Source organism: Somniosus microcephalus, chromosome 9 (genome assembly GCF_052327205.1).
Source record: "Somniosus microcephalus isolate GS21.2 chromosome 9, FLI_Smic_1.0, whole genome shotgun sequence".
NCBI classification, from domain to species: domain Eukaryota; kingdom Metazoa; phylum Chordata; class Chondrichthyes; order Squaliformes; family Somniosidae; genus Somniosus; species Somniosus microcephalus.
In genome coordinates, this window is record NC_140995.1 from 203,827,893 (window position 1) to 203,845,024 (window position 17,132).

At 46.1% G+C, this 17,132-nt stretch overlaps 1 protein-coding gene across 1 annotated transcript in view; it reads left to right on the plus strand.

The window, feature by feature from the left end:
• The first annotated feature begins 1,867 nt into the window (after positions 1–1,867).
• LOC147112964 (putative uncharacterized protein C6orf183) overlaps positions 1,868–17,132 on the plus strand; it is a 40,987-nt gene continuing 25,722 nt past the window's right edge. The window contains exons 1-2 of the mRNA XM_085997783.1: positions 1,868–2,604; positions 8,500–8,572. Of these exons, the coding sequence (XP_085853909.1) occupies positions 2,468–2,604; positions 8,500–8,572 (210 nt within the window). The 5' untranslated portion in view covers positions 1,868–2,467. The remainder of the gene's footprint in view (positions 2,605–8,499; positions 8,573–17,132) is intronic.

Here is a 17,132-nt window from a genome sequence, read left to right on the forward strand (position 1 = left end):
CTACTCTCAATCATCAGCAAAGTGATGGAAGGTGTCATTGGCAGTACTATCAAGCGGCACTTACTCACCAATAACCTGCTCACTGATGCCCAATTTGGGTTCCGCCAAGACCACTCGGCTCCCGACCTCATTACAGCTCCAGACTGTCCAGTTTGTCCAAACATGGACAAAGGAGCTTAATTCCAAAGGTGAGGTGTGAGTGACTGCCCTTGACATCAAAGCAGCATTTGACCAAGTGTGGCATCAAGGAGCTCTCGTAAAACAAAAGTCAATGGGAAAACTCTCCACTGGCCATACCTAGCACAAAGGAAGATCATTGTGGTGGTTGGAGGTCAATCATCACAGCCCAGGACATCGCTGCAGGAGTTCCTCAAGGTCCTGGGCGCAACCATCTTCAGCTGCTTCATCAATGACCTTCCCTCTAACATAAGGCCAGAAGTAGGATGCCTGCTGGTGGGAGAGGAGTTTGGGACATTGGCTGAAAGGTATGATTCTGTGAGTATGACTATGTCAGGCTATTGCTTGACTAGTCTGTGACAGCTCCCCCCATTTTGTCACAAGACCCCAGATGTTGGTGAGGAGGACTTTGTAGGGTCTGTTGCCAATGCCAGGTGGTCCATTCGGTTTCATTCTTATTATTGTGTCTCATAGCAGCTTGTTACAACTGAGTAGCTTGCTAGGGCAGTTAAGAGTCAACCACATTGCTGTTGGTCTGGAGTCACATATAGGCCAGACCAGGTAAGGATGACTTTTTACAGCATGGTTACCATTACTGATACTAGCTTTTTAGTCCAGGTTTATTTAATTAACTGAATTTAAATTTTCCCAGCTGCTGTGGTGAGAATTTGAACTCACGTCTCGGTGGATCATTCGTAAAGGATTAACTTGCCCAGTCACATTACCACTATGCTACCGTTCCCTTAAAGACATAAGGGAAAAATTGAGGATGAGGAAAGAGGCATACACTAAGTACATAGACAACAGGGGAGAGCATGACAAGGGAGAATACGAAGAGATTAGGAGAGAAGTAAAAAAAAACAATTAGGAAGACAAAGAGGAACTATGAAATTAAATTATCAGGGAATAAATAACAAAATAGTGAAATATTCCACAGGCACATAAATAAAAAAGGAAAGTCGGAATTGGAATAGAGCCACTAAGGGACGGTCAGGATAAAATCACAGGCAGCGATAGAGAAATGGCAGAAATATTAAATAATTACTTTGCTTCAGTATTTATTAGCGAGACAGATCAGGTGGGCATGACATCGGAAGACTGGTTGGGCCGAATGGTCTGTTTCTGTGCTGTAAGTTTTATGTAATCTTATGTAATTACTAAATTTTCACCCAACCAACATAGTACTTTTATTTTTTGTTGAATTGGTTGATTTTTATCATAAATTTTGGGATCTAAAACCAGACTTTTTTTTAATACTAATTATTAAGAAAATGGGCACAATTTGACGGAGACGACCTATATTTCTTAGGGAGCTACATCAATCTGCAGCTACAGCGGTTGCGAACCTGCATCGACTGAATCACCTTTCGCCCGGGCTTGTGTAGCGTGCACGCGTTTCTATAGCTACAAATGGACGAGACTGAGCGCCGAGGAGGAGGGGTGGGAGTCAATAAACATTTAAGTGTTTTAGGGGCGTTAAAGGATAATGTGAGACAACATTGCAACGAGTGGTTTAGAGATGAATGGTCCGGACGCCGCATAAAGTGAGAGAGAAGATTGGACTGTTGTGAATGTTGATATTGTTGTCCTGGTGACTCCTGTCACCCTCCCTCCCCCGACACATGGCTCACTGACACTCTCGGCTCAAGAGTTGTTGGTGTGAGATCTTCACGCCCGGGCGATTCGGCGTTCGGCCAGGTTTGGGAAATGTTTTTAGAAACTCTTCTGGATAGCTTATGCTAGAGTTGGAACGGATTAAAACGCTGGTTTGCAATTTATTATTCGTGTGGTTCCCGAGGCAAAAATAAAGCAAGCCGGTGTTGCTATTCAGCAAAGGGCTTTTGATCTCAAGTGATGAGGTGTTTTGAAGTAGGAATTGTAAACAACTCCCGTTCTACAGGTAGAAGCTGAGAGTTCAATTAAATAGAGGCTACTGAATGACTGACTTTGCTGGTCATTTGAAACCAGTGATTTTAACTGTTTTACATACACTGAAGCCGTCTATTACCCTTTTAAAACAAATAACAATTAGAATCAAGCGGCTTTATAAAAAAAAATTCAAATGTTTCAAGAGCCATAGTGACATTACGGAAATGTTTTGGTTATCGCTGTCGTGTTGTTGCTGTGTCGTGTAGAATCAGTTTTATCTGGGTTAGGGAAATGTTCCCATACCATCTGTCGTTCAAGGTACCAGCCTCGGTTCAGTGGCACTGCTCTCGCCTCTGTTAGACCTTCTCAAGACTCGCGGTTCACGTCCCACGCCAGCGACCTGCTTAACCAGCTGTCAGCAATGGGGGAAACGTACAAAGTCTCTGCTGGGGCAAAGATCCGGATCATGGAGAATGAGTTGGCGGGAGAGCTGGCCGAACTGAAGCTAGAGATTGAAGAAAATGGCATGTTACAAGGAACACACACACGGCCTTTCAGGTAATATTTAGTAAACGCTGCTCCATTGATTTTTTTTGTCAATTTTAAAATACGCAGCACATAATTTATTTTAAGAACACTACCCGCGTGCTAGCACAAATAAAGCAAAAAAAAAGCATCAGGTTGACGTTGTAAAAAAAGTTACTGTGGTGCCCCGATGCGTTGCACCACGACGTGGTTGGATGTGGGGTCGAGATCTTCTGATGCCTGGTCACTTGTGCAACACTAAGAGTACATTTACACTGCAAGTTTAGCATCATTGTGAAGTGATTTGAACCTTTGGACCAGTGGTCTTACTCTTCTTAGGCAGTCCCTCGGAACCGAGGATGACTTGCTTCCACACTAAAGATGAGTTTGCAGGTGACTGATGAGTCCAATGCGGGACCTACAGTCTCTGTCACAGGTGGGGCAGACGGTGGTTGAAGGGGCGGGTGGGTGGGGTGCGCTCCTTGCGGTGGGGATGTTACACTTTTTCAAGGAGGCTTTGAGGGTGTCCTTGAAGCGTTTCCTCTGCCACCTGGGGCTCTCTTGCCATGCCGGAGCTCCGAGTAGAACACTTGTTTTGGGAGTCTCGTATTGGGCATGTGGACGATGTGGCGCATCCATCGGAGCTGATTCAGCGTGGTCAAAGCTTCGATGCTGGGGATGTTGGCCTGAGCAAGAACACTGACGTTGGTGCGCCTATCCTGCCAATGGGTTTGCAGGATCTTGCGGAGGCAGCATTGGTGGTACCTCTCCAGTGCTTAAATTGAGAGTGTCAATCTGGAGTTTGGGTTGGACCTGATAGTGATGGTGTCATATCATAAGAACATAAGAACATAAGAAATAGGAGCAGGAGTAGGCCAATCGGCCCCTCGAGCCTGCTCCGCCATTCAACAAGATCATGGCTGATCTGATCCTAACCGCCAATCCACTATCACAGAACCATCTCCTGAATCTAACAGAATTAGACACACGAAATAGGAGCAGGATCAGGCTACACGGCCCCTGGGCCCGCTCCACTACCCACAGGGCCATGACTGATCCGGACCTAGACTCATGTCCAAATTCCTGCCTGCTCCCCGTAACCTTTAATTCCCTTTACTTCTAGGAAACTGTCTATTTCTGTTTTAAATTTATGTAATGATGTAGCTTCTACAGCTTTTTGGGGCAGCATATTCCATGGACCTACCGCCCTCTGAGTGAAGTAGTTCCTCCTCATCTCAGTTTTGAAAGAGCAGCCCCTTATTCTAAGACTATGCCCCCTAGTTCTAGTTTCACCCATCATCGGGAACATCTTCCCCGCATCCACCCGATCCAACCCCTTCACAATCTTATATGTTTCAATAAGATCGCCTCTCATTCTTCTGAACTCCAATGAGTAGAGTCCCAATCTACTCAACCTCTCCTCATATGTCCATCCCCTCATCCCCGGGATTAACCGAGTGAACCTTCTTTGTACTGACTCGAGAGCAAGCATGTCCTTTCTTAAGTATGGACACCAAAACTGTACGCAGTACTCCAGGTGCGGTCTCACCAATACCTTGTACAACTGAAGCAATACCTCCCTATTTTTATATTCTATCCCCCTAGCAATAAAAGCCAACATTCCATTGGCCTTCTTAATCACTTGCTGCACCTGCATACTAATCTTTTGAGTTTCGTGCACCAGGACCCCCAGATCCCTTTGTACTTCAGTACTTTCCAGTTTCTTGCCATTAAGATAATAACTTGCTCTACGATTTTTCCTGCCAAAGTGCATAACCTCATACTTTCCAGTATTGTATTCCATCTGCCAAATCTCTGCCCACTTACTTAGCCTGTCGATGTCCCCTTGCAGGTTTTTTATGTCCTCCTCACTCACTACTTTCCCTCCCATCTTAGTATCATCTGCAAACTTTGATATGTTACACTCGGTCCCCTCCTCCAAATCGTTAATATAGATTGTAAAGAGTTGGGGACCCAGCACTGACCCCTGCGGAACACCACTAGTTACTGATTGCCAGTCTGAGAATGAACCATTTATCCCAACTCTCTGCCTTCTGTTAGATAGCCAATCCTCTATCCATGCCAGAATATTACCCCCAATCCCGTGATTTTTTATCTTAAGCAATAATCTTTTGTGTGGCACCTTGTCAAATGCCTTTTGGAAGTCTAAATACACTACGTCCACTGGTTCCCCTTTATCCACCCTATACGTTACTTCCTCAAAGAACTCCAGCAAATTTGTCAAACATGACTTCCCCTTCATAAAACCATGCTGACTTTGTCCTATTAAATTATGATTATCCAAATGTCCTGTTACTGTCTCCTTAATAATGGACTCCCAAAATTTTACCTACCACAGATGTTAGGCTAACTGGTCTATAGTTTCCAGCCTTCTGTCTACTGCCCTTTTTAAATAAGGGTGTTACATTAGCAGTTTTCCAGTCTGCCGGGACCTTTGCTGAGTCCAGGGAGTTTTGGAAAATTATTACCAATGCATCCACAATCCCTACCGCCACTTCCCTCAAGACCCTAGGATGTAAGCCATCAGGTCCAGGTGATTTATCCGCTTTGAGTCCCATTATTTTACCGAGTACCACTTCCTTAGTGATTTTGATCATGTTTAGCTCCTCCCCCCCTTTAGCCCCCTGTTTGTCCAGTGTTGGGATTATCTTAGTGTCCTCTACTGTAAAGACTGATACAAAATATTCATTCAGTGTTTTTGCCATCTCCATATTTCCCACCATTAATTTCCCGGTCTAATCCTCTAAGGGACCAACATTTACTTTAGCCACCCTTTTTCTTTTTATATAACTATAAAAACTCTTACTATCTGTTTTTATATTTTTTGCTAATTTACTTTCATAATCTATCTTCCCTTTCTTAATCAATCTTTTTGTTATTTTTTGCTGTCTTTTAAAGTTTTCCCAATCCTCTATCCTCCCACTAGATTTGGCTACCTTATATGCCCTTGTTTTTAGTCGAATACTATCCTTAATTTCTTTACTTAGCCACGGATGGCTGTCTTTTCTTTTACACCCTTTTCTTCTCAGTGGAATATATTTTTTTTGGAAGTTGTAAAATAACTCCTTAAATGTACACCACTGATCATGTATCGTCTTACCCTTTAATCTATTTCCCCAATCCACTCTACTCAATTCCGCTCTCATACCTTCATAGTCTCCTTTATTCAAGCTTAGCACGCTTGTTTGAGATCCAACCTTCTCACCCTCTAATTGAATATGGAATTCAACCATGTTATGGTCACTCATTCCAAGGGGATCCTTTACTAGGACATTTTTAATTAATCCCGTCTCGTTACACAGGACCAGATCTAAGGTTGCTTGCCCCCTGGTCGGTTCAGTTACATACTGCTCAAGAAACCCATCCCTAATACACTCAATGAACTCATCCTCAAGGCAGCCCTGCCCAATTTGATTTGTCCAATTAATATGATAGTTAAAATCCCCCATAATTATAGATGTTCCCTTATTACAAGCCTCAACTATTTCCTGATTGATACTCCATCCAACAGAGTTGCCACTGTTCAGAGGCCTATAGACTACGCCCACTAGTGTTTTTTTCCCCTTATTATTCCTTACCTCCACCCAAACTGTTTCATTATCCTGATCTTTTGACCCAATATCATTTCTCTGTATTACAGTGATTCCTTCCTTTATTAACATAGCCACCCCACCTCCCCTTCCTTCCTGCCTGTCCTTCCTGATCATTAAATAACCTGGCATGTTTAATTCCCAGGCATTGTCACCCTGCAGCCATGTTTCTGTAATGGCCACAAGATCATACCCATATGTAGTTATTTGTGCCATTAACTCGTCTATTTTGTTACGAATGCTACGTGCATTCAGATAGATAACTTTCAAATATGTTTTGTGACACTTAGTTCCTGCTTTTGCCCTTTTTATTACTTTACCTTTTACTCCATACCTTCTGCCCCTTCCTGACACGCTCTGGTTTTTAATTTCCCCACTGCTACCTAAGTCTATGACCTTCTCTGTTGTCATTTTTATTATTTGCTCTCTAGGAACCTCCCCCCCACTAGTTAGTTTAAAGCCCTCTCTACAGCCCTAGTTATATGATCCGCCAGGACTCTAGTCCCAGCACTGGCCAAGTGAAGCCCGTCCCAACGGAACAGCTCCCTCCTGCCCCAGTACTGTGCCAGTGTCCCAGGAAGCAAAACCCATTTCTCCCACACCAGTCTTTGAGCCACGCATTTAACTCTCTAATTTTATTTGTCCTAGCCAAATTCGCTCGTGGCTCAGGTAATAATCCAGAGATTATTACCCTGTGGTTCTGCTTTTTAATTTGGCGGTGTCACTGCAAGCTGACACCTTCTGGAGTGCATATCCATAGCATTGTCAAACCCAGTATGGTTGTAAACCTAACTGACCGTAATTTTTTCCTACTCCTAAACATTTAACTTTCTAACTTTTGGGAGACAGCACTCAGCATGTAGCAAGGCAAGTGCAGAATACTCCCCTGAACAAGATCGTTAAAGTTCTAGCCAGGCAGGAGCCAAGCAATTTAAACACAGTTCTACTGCTACTGATCTCAAATTGGTAGCTTCCTAAGGTTGAATCTTTACAATATTTTGCACTAAAAACGATATTGGGCCTGAATTTGCAGTCGGCATGATGGCGAACTGTCAGTGTTTGCCATCATACCACCTTTGAAACTGACCACAAGTTTGGGATTTCCGCATGTGCTAAATCCCAAACTTGCACTCTGTCAAGTTACGAATACACATAGGCTTTGCTGCATCTTTCGCCTCCAGATAGAAAGCAATGTGCTGGCGAAAAGTTGGGCTAATTGCCCATCTACTCCGAAGTAATTACACTTTCAATTTTTAAGTCTTGTGCAAACCGATGCAGGAAGCCTGTTGCACAGTGTAAGGGGACCGGAAGAAAGGTTTTTTATTGGGAATGAAGTCCTAACACACAGCACAATTAATAGGTACCATCGATTGTATATTGTACATAGCCCTGTATCCAGCAAATGCACATTTAGAACAATCATTGTAGATTTCCATTTTTGTTTTAACTTAAATCATGAGAACGGAAACATTTTTATTTTCAAATGTCCCAGAGTCAGCTGCTAGCTGAAGCTAAGCACAGACGAATTTGTCTTCAACAATGTTTTTGAAGAGCTTTCTTTTTGATTCAATGTAAAAATTACATACGGTTGGAGGGGATAATTTAGATAAAATTTGAGATTAACGATAGAATTTTTTTCGGAGTCATGTTGAATTAAACAGAAACAGAAATCTATATAACCTGTATAAAGGAGAGACAAAGAAAGGTCCCCGGTATTCCCGTTGAATTTACCCAGAATTTCACTTCGGGAGTATTGGATTGGCAATAATATGGAACGTAGATGCAAGTTTCAATGAAGGAGAAAGCTGCAAGAAATGAGAGATTTACTGCGAATGTGACCATTAAAACTGGCGAGACCCGAATGAATAGCTTATAGGCTAAGAATCAGGAAGTAAAAGAACCACCGCCCCATTTGATCCCAAGTTCACTTACGCACAACGGTGCTCTCCTGGGCTCCGTGGGGGAGTATGCTGCACGGAACTCTGCAGCATTTTAAAGGAAGATCTCAAAGGGGGGCATCGCACGAGGTAGGTGCGGATTTACTTGCGATGTCGGCGGCGTACTCCTTAGCTTTGCCGACTAACACAAATTCAGGCCCAAGTATTCTCAGAAATTAACAGACTTCAGGGCTATAATTAGCTACAATTTTCTGTAAATCTGAAGGAAGTAACTAATCAATGTTTATAATCCTCCAAATGCAGTAAACAGCACAGATAACCAATTGATATAATTGATGTTAAACACTTCGTAATGCCCTTGCATCTCACAGTGTAACATTGTTCCTACTTTCACTTTAATGTGTTTGCATTTATTTCAGTTCTGTTTGCATACCGAAGGACATTTCTTATTTCAGAAAGGAACGTGAACTGCTCTTGAAGAAAGGTTTGCAGGTAAAATTTCAGAAATGTTAAAGTGTACATAGCATGGGGGGCAGTGCCTGGCAGTATTGGGTGTTGCTGGGATTTGGCTGTATTGGGGGACGCAGCATCTAGCAGCTTTGTGTGGAAGGAGGGCGCAGGTGAATGGCACCCAAACTGTCATTGGCCCCTTTCAAAGCATCAGGCTCCAACCTTCCATGCACTTCTGTCCATGAGCTTCCTCTCCTGGACCCAGCCGCAGTCCCTTTTTCACATTCAAGGTCCCTGACTACCACTTTCCCCATTACCATTCAGTTCCTGTCTTTATGTTCCTGCCTTAAAGCATTCAAGAATAAATGTTCTACTTCTTAAAAATAACGGACATAAAATCACTGGCTGAGGGTATGCAGTTTTGTGATGTGTACCCTAATTATGTGCCAGGATCACAGGGGGCAGAACATTTAGAGAATTATTGAAGAGTCATAGAGTCATAACGGCACAGAAGGAGGCCATTCGGTCCATTGAGTCCGTGCCGGCTCTCTGTAGAGCAACCCAGTCAGTCCCATTCCCCCGCTCTATCCCCGTAGCCCTGCAAGTTTATTTCCCTCAAGTACCTATCTAGTCTCCCCTTGAAAACATTGATTGTCTCCGCTTCCACCACTTCCCTCGGCAGCGAGTTCCAGGTCCTCACCACTCACTGCTTAAAAAAGTTTTTTCTCACATCCCCCCTGTATCTCTTGCCCAAAACCTTAAATCTGTGTCTCCTAGTCCTTGTACCATCAACAGCCTTTCCCCGTCTAGCCTATCCAAACCCGTCATAATTTTCTACACCTCTATCAAATCACCCCTCAACCTCCTTTGCTCTAATGAAAATAAACCCAGCTTCTCCAACCTGTCCTTGTAGCTAAGATCCCCCATCCCCGGAATCATTCTGGTAAATCTCCTCTGCACCCCCTCAAGGGCCTTCACATCCTTCCTAAAGTGTGGTGACCAGAACTGGATGCAATATTCCAGTTGTGGCCTAAACAGCGCTTTATAAAAGTTCAGCATAACTTCTCTACTTTTGTACTCAATACCTCTATTTATGAAGCCCAAGATCCCATATGCTTTGCTAACCACTCTCTCAATATGTCCTGCCACCTTCAGGGACCTATGCACATTAACTCCCGGGTCCCTCTGTCCCTGCACACTCTTTAAAAAGTTTACCACTCTTTAAAGAGTTTACCAACTTCCAGTGTTTAATAAACATAAAATTTCCATAAGTAAACAAAGATTACCAGCGTCAAGGCAAGGGCACCTGCCAGGAATATTTAAATTGGGGGGGCCTCCCTCTGACCACCCCCCCCCCACCCCTTGACAGAAGATCCTGTCAGGTGGATCCCAGCACAATAAAGGATCGCAGACATGCGTGTTTTCAGCACCAGATCTTTCAGCTGACTATATAAAACCAATAAAGGTGATTGGCTCAGTAAAAACTCATTCTCAATAATCAATCTCTTTGTAGATGTTTAGAAAAGAAAACAATAAAAGAACAATACAGCCTCTCACAGCTATTGTGTTTCTGTGGAGATCATAACATTAAAGCACAATTGTAATATATATTTTTAGAAATTCATTATTGGCCTGAAATAAAGGCTTTGAGAATTCAGTCTCTAGTTTCTTTCTAGCTGTTTTGGGAACAGTAAAGAAACTCTCAAATCCTCACATAATGAGGGACATGCCCTTTCAACTCTTGTTGATGCACAGATTGCATGCTGGGAAGTTCTGCAAACGAAACATGCTCAGAATACATGGATTTGCATGGTGGGAAATGCTGCAAACTGCCTGGGATGCACAGGTGTGATTTAAAGCTCTCTTTTAACTGTTGTGAGATAAAAATATTCAGTTGAAGCTTAGGCTTTTGAGACAGGCTGAGACCTTGAAGTCAAAACTTTAATGAGGCATTAAAAGACGCAAAAGACAATTCAATGGGTAAGTTAAAAAAAATGTGTTTAAAATCTCACTTTGGACATTAGAAATATCAGTTACTGATAAGAAATAGTTTGAAAAAGCATTTTCGGTGATTCAGTTATTTCATCAAAGAAACCAAGATGATGAAAGTTGACATAGCATAACTGAATGGGAAATGTTGACCGTTACAATGGGAAAAGAGACACAAAAGCGATAACAGGAACTAAGGTTTGTAACCAGGATGCATGCATCCTGCATAAGATTTTTAATAAGAGATGGATATCTACGAACTGAAAGTGAGCAGCCTGCAGCCTGATGACAGCACAGATTGGAGAATCGGGTATGGAGGGCAGGGCATCTAATTCACGATGTTCCCAATTTCCTGGCCATTAAAATCAGTGGAGTTTTCAGCCATGATTGTATTTAGACTTGGTTCAGTTGTTTGGCAATACCTGTCATGGTGGGTGCCGACAGACAGCATTCAGTGCTGTGGATGCGATCAGGCTGATACTCCTACTGAAGGATTAGCGATTCTAATGCCAATTTGTTGAGTGATAATGAACAGTTGATGATCAGGAAAATGTACAATCAGCTTATATATTATAAGGAAGTGCATTGTTGAAATGCTATTTTGCATTGTAAAAACTGACAAAAGCAGAAATCTCACAACACTACAACAGTGACTACACGCCAAAAGTACTTCATTGGCTGTAAAGCGCCTTGAGACGTCTGGTGGTCGTGAAAGGTGCTATAGAAATGCAAGTCTTTTTTCTTTCAAGGGGTGACATGAATCGATTTTAGACACCTACTGAGAATAAACTGATAGTTCTCTCTATACAATCCACCAGCTCCTTGCAGATGTGTATTCATTTTTGAACTACAAGTAGTTCTTTGTGGACAATGTTTCCTGCTTCAAAAAAAAACAAGAAATAATTAACTGCGACAGGTGGCACCGCATGTTGGTGGTTCAACAGACTGTGCCAATCAGTGGTGGGATGTGTGTTTGTGCCAGTAGTTCCTCACACAGCAAGTCCTCAATCTCCTCCACTGGGCTGCCGGGAGGAAGGAGAGGGTTGAAGCAGAAGGCAGGCACTTTTCCACAGGGCAGGGTGTGATACCATGGGAAAATGGAGAGCTTTATTTATACTTCGAAAATGAAAACATATCTCCAAGGAGCTTGTGTGTTGGGTAAAATGCCAGGGACCAGGGAGCAATTCTCCCACCTTTCTGCTCAGGTGGGTGATGGTGTGTGTGTGCATGGACCTAAAGGCAAAAACAAAAATTTCAAAACGGTTTGCTTAATAAACAAATACTATGTAATATAAATGCAGATAGTTCTTTAAGTAAGGACTTAGAACTTTAAAGCAGCAAAGGATTTTCTTTCAGTGCCTATCAGGAAATTGATTAATTGGGTTTGGTCCATTGCAATACAGATCTGGTTAATGTCAATTGATAAGCAGACGTGCCAGTTGTAGCACCAGCACTTCACTGGTCCTAGCTATGGCAACATGCAGTACACCGCACAGACACAATTACAAAATGGACAATTCCATGGATGAATTTAATTGTGTTAATGTGAAATATGTAATTTTTTTGGATATTAGAAATGTCAGTTGCTGAGAACAAAATGGCAGCTGAAACAAAAGTTCTGAAGCATTTTGAATGATTTGCAGGAACAAGATAATCAGATTGTACAATCACAGGGTGACGCGTTTGATATACCTATCAATTCATTCCATGAAAAGCGACGAGTTAAGATAGTAACTATAGGTTTTTATTGGCTAAATAACAGAGCCCACCCTCGTGGGCGATCGGTTCCAACAAGGGAGAATACTAGCCAAGCGGTCACCTTTATACCTGGGCAAGCAGGCGGAGCCATGGGCGGAGTCAGCTGAGGTAAGCCCAGGTATAGCAGTGTGCGTGGCAAGAGGTAACCTTGTGTAGCGATAACAACAGTGTAAACAGTGATAACAACAGTGTAACAATAGTGAACGGTTGTGAACGGTAACAGTGGTTTACCACATTCACCCCTTGTTTAAAATTGAGTCCGGCGGGGTGAAGTGTACTACCAGTTCGTGTATGTCAGTCTCTCAGGAGGCCTCGTAAGCCTTTCTGATCGGCGCAGCAGCGGCGGCGGTGGTGCAGTATCCGATGGTAATGCTGGTGTCTGCGTGGTCGACGAAGGCTCCTGGGGTTCCGGCATGCCGTCTACAGGAGCTGGATTTGGGGGAGTGGTGGGGGGTAACGGTGGTATCTCGGGGGTGCCCGAGGGTGCGAGGTCTCGCAAGGAGACAGTGTCCTCCCGCCCGTCTGGGTATGCCACATAGGCGTACTGGGGGTTGGCGTGCAGGAGGTCCACCCTCTCGACCAGGGGGTCCATTTTATGGGCCCTCACGTGCTTCCGCAGCAAGACGGGCCCCGGAGAAGTCAGCCATGTTGGTAGCGAGGTTCCCGTAGTCGACTTCCTGGGGAAAGCAAACATTCGTTCATGGGGGTGGCGTTAATGGCAGTGCAAAGCAGTGACCGGATGGAATGGAGTGCTGCCGGGAGGACTTCCTGCCAGCGAGAGATTGGGAGGCCCTTAGACTTTAGGGCTAAGAGGACGGCCTTCCAAACTGTCGCGTTTTCTCTTTCCACCTGGCCGTTCCCCCGGGGGTTGTAGCTGGTGGTCCTGCTCGCAGCAATACCTCTCGCGAGCAGGAACTGGCGAAGTTCCTCGTTCATGAAGGATGCGCCCCGGTCGCTATGTATATAGTTCGGGAACCCGAACAAGGCGAACAGGTCGTTCAGGCATTTGATGACCGTGGTACTGGTCATGTCTGGGCAGGGGATGGCAAAGGGGAAACGGGAGTACTCGTCAATAATGTTGAGGAAGTACACATTACGGTCAGAGGACAGGAGGGGCCCCTTAAAATCGATGCTCAAGCGCTCGAAGGGGCGGGTGGCCTTGATCAGGCTTGCTCTGTCCGGCCTATAGAAATGCGGTTTGCATTCGGCACAGGTTTGGCAGTTCCTGGTCATGGTCCTGACCTCCTCGATGGAGTAGGGCAGGTTGTGGGCCTTAATGAAGTGGTAAAGTCTGGTGACCTCGGGGTGGCAGAGGTCGTTGTGGAGGGTCCGTAGTCTATCAACTTGCGCGTTTGCGCAAGTACTTCGTGATAGAGCATCCGGGGGGTCGTTGAGTTTACCAGGCCGGTACAAGATATCGTAATCGTAGGTGGAGAGCTCAATTCTCCACCTCAAGATCTTGTCGTTCTTGATTTTGCCCTTCAGCTTGTTATTAAACATAAAAGCAACCGAACGCTGGTCGGTGAGGAGGGTAAATCGTTTGCCTGCCAGGTAATGCCTCCAGCGTCGTACCGCCTCCACAATCGCCTGGGCCTCCTTCTCAACAGACGAGTGTCGGATCTCAGGGCCCTGGAGGGTCCTTGAGAAGAAGGCCACAGGTCTCCCCGCCTGGTTAAGGGTTGCCGCTAGGGCGAAGTCGGAGGCATCGCTCTCCACTTGGAAAGGGATGGACTCATCCACAGCGTGCATTGTGGCCTTCGCAATGTCTCCTTTTATGAGGGAGAAGGCTGCGCCTGCTTCTGCTGTCGGGGGGAAGGAGGTGGACTTCATGAGGGGTCTGGCTTTGTCCGCATAATTCGGCACCCATTGGGCATAGTAAGCAAAGAGCCCCAGGGTTCTCTTCAGCGCCTTTGGACAGTGGGGGAGGGGAAGCTCCATGAGGGGGCGCATTCTTTCGGGGTCGGGGCCGATGACTCCGTTCTCTACTACGCAGCCGAGGATGGCCAGGCGCGAGGTATTAAACACACATTTATTCTTATTGTAAGTGAGATTCAGCCGTTGGGCCGTACGGAGGAATTTCTCCAGATTAACATCATGGTCCTGCTGGTCGCGGCCGCAGATGGTGACGTTATCTAGATAAGGGAACGTGGCCTGAAGCGCGTTCTGGTCGACCATCCGGTCCATCTCCCTTTGGAAGACCGAGACTCCGTTGGTGACGCCGAAGGGAACCCTAAGGAAGTGGTAGAGGCGGCCGTTCGCCTCGAAGGCGGTATACTGGCGGTCCTCAGGGCGGATAGGGAGTTGGTGATAGGCTGACTTGAGGTCGATGGTGGAGAATACCCGGTACTGTGCAATCTGGTTGACCATATCAGATATGCGGGGAAGGGGGTATGCGTCCAGCTGGGTGTACCGGTTTATGGTTTGGCTGTAGTCGATGACCAGGCGGTGTTTATCGCCGGTCTTAACGACTACGACCTGGGCACGCCAGGGGCTGGTGCTCCCCTCGATGATGCCCTCCTTCAGGAGTCGCTGCACCTCAGAGCTAATAAAAGCTCTGTCCCCGGCGCTGTACCGCCTGCTCTTGGTAGCGACGGGTTTACAGTCACGGGTGAGGTTAGCGAACAAGGAGGGGGGCGGGACTTTGAGGGTGGAGAGGCAGATGGTACGCGGTTGGCGGTTTAAAATTTGCTGGTTGTAGACTGTGAGTGGGGGGAGGGGTCCACCGTAAGCCAAAGTGACACTTTGAAGCTGGCATTGGAAATCCAGCCCTAGTAGGACGGCAGCGCAGAGCTGGGGCAGGACGAGAAGTTTAAAATTTTTATATTCCGTGCCCCTAACCAACAGGGTCACTACACAGTAGCCGCTAATGTCTGTTGAATGGGACTTCGCCGCCATCGAGATCCGATGGCGCGCTGGCCGGAGAGTGAGGGAGTAGCAGCTCACCGTGTCTGGATGAATAAAACTCTCCGTGCTTCCGCTGTCGAACAGGCAGGACGTGACGTGGCCGTTTACTTCGATGTCCATCATGGACTTGGACAGATGATGCGGGAGAGCTTGGTCAAGCGTGACAGAGGCCAGTGTATGGCTGAGCGAGCTGCTGTAGTCTGCAGGCGAGGCAGTGGTCGGGTCTGGAGACAGAACGGCGGCCGAGTGCGGCGAACAAAATGGCGGCGCCCATGACGCGGGTCCCCACGAAGTTGGACAAAATGGCGGAGAAGATGGCCGCCCCCACAACTCACATGAGGCACTGCTGGCGTCTGTGGCCTTGATCAAAGATGGCCACCCCCACAACTCACATGAGGCAATGCTGGCGTCTGTGGCTTTCCCCCTGCAGGCGTTTACAAAGTGGCCTTTCTTTTTACAGCCGGAGCAGGTCGCGTTCCTTGCAGGGCAGCGCGCCCTTTGATGTCTCGCCTGGCCACAGAAGAAGCAGCTGGCGGCCCGATCGCGGAGGTCCGCTGCCACAGTGGGTCCTGGGGGTGGCGGTCCCGATCGATTCCGGGACACCGACGCCGTGGTGGGTCCCAGGGGTGGCGGTGCGAGGGGAATTGCGGCCGGAGTCGGGCCCGAGTCCCAGGGTCGCGCAGCACAGTACCTGGAGTACGCCTCGAGGTCCCGATGGGCCACTTCCAGAGAGCGAGCGAGGGCTGCAGTTGTATTCAAGTCGAGGTCCTTTGATTCGAGCAGTCTTTGCCGTGAGTAGTCGGACCGAAGGCCTTTCACGAAGGCATCGCGGATATTCCCTTCAGTATTTTCTGCAGCCGTTACAGCTTTAAAGTCACAGCCCCTGCCGAGTGTTTGTAGCGCCCGTAAAAATTCATCTACAGACTCTCCTGGCTGTTGCGAGCGGGATCTTAGGAGATGTCTGGCATACATAGAATTTACAGGGCTCCGGTACTGCTCTTTCAGCAGGTTGATGGCGTCCTCGTATGTAGCAAGGTCCCGGATGAATGAAAATACTTTAGGGCTCACCTGGGCGGTCAGAACTCTTAGTTTGGATCCCGGAGGCACGCCGGATTCTCCCAGGTAGGATTCGAAACAGCTCAGCCAGTGTTCGAAGTCGAGGGCTGAGTTCGCTGCCTGTGGGTTTAGATCCAGGTACGGCGGTCGGAGGGCTCGCAGCCAGGCCGGCTGCTGTGGCTGTTGTAGCTGGCCGTTTGGCTGGTCGTTTGGCTGCTCCGATCCACTCATTTCAAAATTTAGCCAATAAAATTGATATACCTATCAATTTATTCCATGAAAAGCGACGAGTTAAGATAGTAACTATAGGTTTTTATTGGCTAAATAACAGAGCCCACCCTCGTGGGCGATCGGTTCCAACAAGGGAGAATACTAGCCAAGCGGTCACCTTTATACCTGGGCAAGCAGGCGGAGCCATGGGCGGAGTCAGCTGAGGTAAGCCCAGGTATAGCAGTGTGCGTGGCAAGAGGTAACCTTGTGTAGCGATAACAACAGTGTAAACAGTGATAACAACAGTGTAACAATAGTGAACGGTTGTGAACGGTAACAGTGGTTTACCACAGCGTTTACATGGGAAAACCTGTCATAAATGTGGGCATAGGAAATTATAATCGGGGAACAAGTTGACACAAAAACTTAGCAACGGGAAGTCATGTGGTACAGACAGGAAGTGTATGCTGATATCAGACTTTTAAGGTGCAGATAGATTGTTAAATGTTCATGATATTTAGAGTGCTAGAATTGATGTGAACCAACTCCCTCTGGTCTGACTCAGCAATACAAATTAAATGTGTGCTGCAGTGATCAAACTGGAAAAAGTTCTCTACATCTGTTGGAAATCCTGGAACTACCTTTCTGAAGAATGATTTAAACTACAAATTTGTTTTGTTTCTTT